At 54.3% G+C, this 6,238-nt stretch overlaps 1 protein-coding gene across 13 annotated transcripts in view; it reads right to left on the bottom strand.

The window, feature by feature from the left end:
• PTPRS (protein tyrosine phosphatase receptor type S) overlaps positions 1–6,238 on the bottom strand; it is a 90,398-nt gene that overhangs the window by 6,446 nt on the left and 77,714 nt on the right. For all 13 annotated transcript variants that reach the window (XM_015651590.2, XM_015651588.2, XM_015651585.2 and 10 more), the window contains 5 exons: positions 5,473–5,596; positions 2,746–2,921; positions 2,114–2,233; positions 1,841–1,995; positions 19–304 (listed from right to left, as the gene is read on the bottom strand). In XM_015651590.2, the coding sequence (XP_015507076.1) occupies positions 19–304; positions 1,841–1,995; positions 2,114–2,233; positions 2,746–2,921; positions 5,473–5,596 (861 nt within the window). The remainder of the gene's footprint in view (positions 1–18; positions 305–1,840; positions 1,996–2,113; positions 2,234–2,745; positions 2,922–5,472; positions 5,597–6,238) is intronic.

Raw genomic sequence — 6,238 nt, forward strand, 5'->3', positions numbered from 1 at the left:
ATCCCATCCCATCCCCACCTTGAACTCCAGCTCCATGCCCGTGACGTGCTCCCTGGCCTCGATCTGTGCCAGTTTCTGGATGTAGCTGTAGAGGTTCCGGGCCGGCACCTCGGTGTTGCCGCAGGCCACGGCCTCGAGCAAGGCATCGTGGATGAAGCTGTACTGGTCCTCTGTCTGCACCATGTAGTTGCGCTGGGACCTCATGAGGGTGACGTGCCCGTAAATGTCCACGGTCTTCTCGTGCTTGATCCTCTCCAGCATGGCGTCAATCACGATGAAGCAGCCGGTGCGTCCCACACCCGCGCTGGGGACAAGGGGCAGGTGATGGACTGTCCTTCCAATGGGCAGGTGCCTCTTGCTCCTCCACATGCTCTGTCCCCCCTCCAGTGCCCTGTCCTGTCCCCTCCAGTGCTGTGTCCTGTCCCCTCCAGTGCTGTGTCCTGTCCCCTCCAGTGCCCTGTCCTGTCCCCCCTCCAGTGCCCTGTCCTGTCCCCCCTCCAGTGTCCTGTCCTGTCCCCTCCAGTGCCCTGTCCTGTCCCCTCCAGTGCCCTGTCCTGTCCCCTCCAGTGTCCTGTCCTGTCCCCACTCCAGTGCCCTGTCCTGTCCCCTCCAGTGCCCTGTCCTGTCCCCATTCCAGTGCCCTGTCCTGTCCCCTCCAGTGCCCTGTCCTGTCCCCTCCAGTGTGACCCCCGGGCCAGGCACAGCTGTGGCAGCCCGAGGCTCCAGGAGGGGCTGGTAGGATCTGAAGGCTGGCACAGCCAGTTTGATCTCAGCCCTCACCAGTGATGCTGTAACAGAACCATGTGGCTCCTCTCTCCCTGGATGTTTTTGTGCATGGAGGTAACAGCAGACCTGTGTGTAATGGCATTTGTGCCTCAGCAGGGCTCTGTGCTCTCTTGTGCCACTGCTAATAAAGGGTTTTCTTTTACCATTCCAGCGCTGTCCCTTTTTTCATCAAGCCCCCTTGATCCCTGTTAATTAGACTGCCTAACACCTGAACCAAGCAGGTGACTGGAGCTTTGGCAAGAATTTAGCAGCTGATCTGGGAGCTGGTTGTGAGCTGACAGCTCTTTATTCATTTTCTGAGGTGCACAATAATTGCCATCTGCAAGGGTAGTGATAAGTTGCCCACTCACAAAGACTGTTTAAATGGCATCCTCCAGCAGAGGCAGGATTAGCTTCCCCAGCAGCCTGTGCAATTCAGATCTCCCCCCAGTGCCCAGGAACCCGCAGGCTCCTCCACACCCTCCTGAGGAGCACGGGGATTTATCTGCATTGAGCCTTCAAGGGTTCCTCACTGGCTCGTAAATTGAATTAGGGAATGTTACCTGCCTTCAGCCTGGCACTATCAGAAAGGCTGCAGTGCTCAGAAACCCCCTGTCAATCAGTGTCAGCTCTGCCTTGGGCAGCTCTGCCTCCCAAACACCTCCAACACCCTCCAAGGTCACACCTGATCCTCCTCCTTCCTCACTGTGACCAGAGACAGCCCCAACACAGCACCAGGCACTTCCCACTGCTTAACAAGATCATCAAATCCACAATGGTTTGGTTTCAAAGGGACCCTGAAGCTCATCCAGTCCCACTCCCTGCCATGGGCAGGGACACTTCCCACGAGAGCAGAACCGAGCCCTGTCCAGCCTGGCCTGGAGCACTGGATCCAAATGATTTGGCACAAGTGACACCCCTCATCATCTCAGGAAATGCCATGGTCAATGGAATCCCCAGGTTTCCTTCTCAGGTGCTGCCTGGGAATCCACGTCTGGCTAAGAGGGGTTCCTGTCCCCAGGTAAATCCCCAGCCTCCTGAAAAGCCTCCCTGTGCCAGGGAAGGGAACCTGTACCTGCAGTGCACCACGATGGGCCCGGCATCAGGGGGGTTGCAGGTTTTCACCCGCCTCAGGAAGGCCAGGAAGGGCGTGGGGTACTCGGGGACGCCGTGGTCGGGCCACGCTGTGAACTGGAACTGCCGCACCTCGCGCTTCTCGCTGGAGCCGTTCTGCAGGACAGGGAGCACGGGGCTCAGGCCACAGCAGCACCCCAAAACTGCCTCTGCTGGGTGTGCAGGGTGGGCCACAGCCCTGCTCCAGGGAAAACAGCAGCAGGAGCCAGCTCACCTTGTGAAGGGAGAAGGTTCGCACACAGAACGTGGCCAGTTCAATGGTGTCCAGCAAGATCACCTGGATCATTCCGTAGGTGTCCGAGCCTCGGCCTGGCCAGTACTGGTCACACTTTATCTGCAAGACACGGGGATGGCTCCTGGGACAAAGCCTTTGCTGGTGGGGACACTCATTCCCAAAGTGCCCTGTTACAGGTGAAGATGGGCTGGTGGCAAAGGTACCAGGACAGGGACAGACCCATCAGAAAAGCTGCTACTGACTAAAGACAGAATTTGGTGCTATGTCAATCCCACAGACAACAGCCTGGAATGATCCTCAAGATTAGAGGGAATGTACTGAGGCTTGTTAAACAAGAGAACTGAATGTGAAGCTTGCCACATGATTAACTCCAAGACAGACATGCAGTGGGATCCAGCAGCTTCTTCTCCTGGAGCTGCCAAGGAGGCTGCAGCTTTCCAGGGTGAATGGTTTGTTTTTTAAAAGCAATGAATCACTGAACTTTCAGGGTGCTGGCAGAGCAGGCAGAAATCCCCCCCTGGCTGCACATCAAAGGGATTTGCTGTTCCCCCAACTCTCCCTCCAATCCCCCTGGATTATGACTAACCAGTCATCCCTCTCATGCTTCTTACCCGTGATTTCTCCTCCAGCTTAGTCATCATGACAATGGTGGCTGAGCGCTGCTCCCACACCATCCTCCAGAAGTCCCCAAAGGTCTCTGGCAGCGGCCCCTGCGTGGCAATGTAGGCGTTCTGCTTCCTGTACCCATCGATGTAGTTGGCATTGATGTAATCACTGCCCACAATTCCTGTGTCAAATCAGCAAAAATCAGGGAATTGCACAGGACTTCACACAGCTGGAAGTATGAGGAGGTTTTTGCTGTTAGAGAGAAGCCCCCTGCAGAAACACCTTGGTGGGTCAGAATCACACAGGCTCTCAGCAAGGTTTTCCCAGCTCAAGCTCCTGCATTGCAGAGAGACAGTAACTCCTTGCAAAAGATGTTAAAGAGACCGAATATCAGGCCTTGAAACTGTGCTGTTTTTACTCATGTGCTTAACAGGAGCAAAGTCCTGGCCTGGGGTTCCTCTGCATCAGTGTCCAGAAGGACAAACCCGAGTCCTTGTCCCAGCCCGCCCCAAGCCCAGGCAGCAAATGCACCTGGTCAATGACTGTGGTCCATAATGTAATCCCAGGCACTGAGCTACAGCTGGACAGAGTAAACAATAAAGCCAGCCTTGATTCAGCCAATGAAGGCTTTGAAATTACAGGCTTTGACTCGCTGTAAATTGCCCGCTGTCATTTTTAAGAGTGTTTTTTTTCCTACTCGCATGAGTTACAGGCTATTGAGTTCCAGCTGCTCGCCTGGGTCTCTGCTTGAGGGTTTGGGATGAGCAGGAGGCACTGCCAGAGTGAAGAGGTTGATTGGGACATGGCAGGAGAAAGCTGCTCTGAAGTTAAAACGGGCCCTGGCACACGGTGCTGCCCAGGTCCAGCTCCGGCGCCTGGCACGGAGCAGCCGCACTGTGAGCACCTGGCAAGGCTGGCAGGATCTGCAAAGCCATCATTAACTCGGTGCAGAGCCCTTCACTCGTGTCTCCAGGGCAGCCAGGGGTGGGGAACTGGGCTGCAGCAATCGGGGCTGCTGCTGCTGCTGCTGCTGGCAAGGGGCGAGCCCAGAGCAGCCTGCCCGTCCTCCAGGGCACGCAGGAACTTCAGCTGCTGGAAAAAGGGGTTTTGATTAAATTTCTGGAGGGTTTCCTACCCTTGCTCCCTCCCAGTCTGAAACTTCAGGAGGGAGAGAAGGTGGCTGCAATGGCAGGAGTGTGTTCAAGGCTGAGCTTGAATTAATCTCCCCTCCAGCCCCCTGGGCTCCACTCTGTCGTGTGAAATGGTGGCCAGGAGCTCCTGCAAGGTTTTGCTGTGACAGGCCTAGCTTCAGAGAAGTCACAGAATTAAAGCCACTTCTTCTTCCTGACCAAGCAGCCAGTGACAATCTGCAGCCTTGGCAAATTCAGATTTAAAACAAAGAGAAAGCAACAAAACCAATTCCTCCAGCTCCTTTCATCCTCCGGCCTTGAGCATAAAATAGAGCCCAGTAGGAAGGAGCACACCAGCCAAGACATGTCACAACCTCTCAGATGCTTGAAAATTCAGCCTTGGGCCATCATCCTTGCTCTGTTGGTCCCTCACAGAGCTGGGCAGAGCTGCTGCCTGCATCCAGCCCCAGATCCAGGACCAGCCCAAGTGTCCTTCACTCCCACACTTGTGCTTTTCTCCCCTCCCTTGAATGACAAAGCAACTTTTTAAAGCCTCTGCTTTCCTTGGCTCATACAATATTAATCCTGGAATTAAACCAAGGCAGAACACAGTCAGCTTCACAAGGAGAAACATTTAAAGCCCTCTAATAGCAGACCAGAGCAATCCAGATTTGTGGAGTTTTTTTGGCGTGCTCTGCTGCTGCCTCAGCTCTCCCCCTTCCCCGTGCTCCTCAGAGCTACCGTGGCACAGGGAGATTATTTTAGCAGTTCCCCGGTCTCAAAGGCTTTGGAATTAACCTCTCCATTCACCAGGCAGTTACCAGGACATCCCACATCCTCTCTGCTCTGATGATCAGCTCTTGGCAACGCAAGACTGGCCTTGAACGCTTTATCCACCCGGCACAGCCACATCCTGAGCCCATGAAACTCCAACATTATCTCAGCAGCAGCAACCCAAGCAGGTGCCCTGTTCAACTCCATCTCAAGCCTCTCTTATCCTGGCGTGCACTGGAGCAGCTCTGTCAAGAGCCAAGAGTTGTGAAATTTAATGTAAATTTTCTGACTGCACCATCAGTCACATAAGCAGCTCAGGAAACAATTTATGACCTGCCAGGCTCGCACTAACCCCTTCTTATCCCGAGCCTTTCAGGGGCCAGGGCTGCAGCAGGGGCTGCATACTGAGTGATCTTTGTGCCTGTACAACTCAGCAGCCACATCTCTGCTGCTGCTGCCTCTCACATTTGTACAATCAGCCCTGGCCTTGCTCCCACTCGTCCCTGTGCAGCCCCATTCCAGCTCCCTCTAAAGCACCGTGCTCTGAATTCCTCCTGTTTGTCAGAGATGTATCAAACAGGCCTCTCCAAGCAAAGGGAAGGCAGTTTCTTGATAAACCAGCCCTTGATATGAGGGACTGCAGCTCCAGCTGAATATGTCAGTCACCAGAATTTAACAAATGCTTGGTTTACAGAGGTGTCTCCTGCTTGTCAGACTCCCAGGGACACGTTAAAAGAAGAACACAGAGAGGAGAGAAGGGCAGGTGTGACGTGTTCCCCTCAGGAACTCCATCCCAGCAGTGCCTGGAGGACAGGGGATGCTCCATACCTTCGATGGGCAGCAGGATGACCCGCGAGTGGTCGTAGGCGATCACATTCGCGTAGCGGTTCTTGGGCTTGTTCACTTCCAGGTTGGAGTGCTCCCAGGTGAACTGCTGGCCAGGGTCGATGGACTGCAGGGATTGGCAGAGGAAATGGGACAGTCAGTGAGGACAGAAGCAGCAAATGCAGTTCTGAGCACTTGTGGCTCTGGAGGTCTCACTGACAGCCCAGGGATCACTGTTTGCATCCCTCAAGAAGCCAGCTTTGCTGTGGGAAAACCCCAGCCCTGTGGAACAGCTGATGTCCCATCTCCCCTGGCCCCAAGGGGAATATCTGAGGTCATTCCCCCTCTGCACCAAAGGTTTCCCAAAGCAAATGGGGAGGAAGCCCCACGGGAGCCTGGCAGGGACAGGAGCACATCCCCCAGCACAGAACAGGGGTAAGGACCCAGCCCTAGGACACTCAATCAACAGGGACTTTTCCTAGAAGGGATGAAGGAATAAACAATAAAATGCACTAGAGAGAAAAATCCCCTCTGCCTGTCCTAGTGATTTATGCCAGGTTTGGTGGTCGGGTTTTTTTCCTCTCTAAAGTCCAGCTGTCCCAGATATGGAAATTAGGTTAATTACGTTTACCTCTAAATCCTCAGCCAGAGAATTAAATAAAACAAGGGCTTAATTCCTTCATCATTTTGCAGAGCCCTTGGGGTTTGCCTCAATTGGAGGCTTGGCAGGAACGTGCTGAGCTGTGTTTGCTGCTGCTTGCTCTCCCTC

This window comes from Parus major, chromosome 28, assembly GCF_001522545.3.
Source record: "Parus major isolate Abel chromosome 28, Parus_major1.1, whole genome shotgun sequence".
Lineage (NCBI taxonomy): Eukaryota > Metazoa > Chordata > Aves > Passeriformes > Paridae > Parus > Parus major.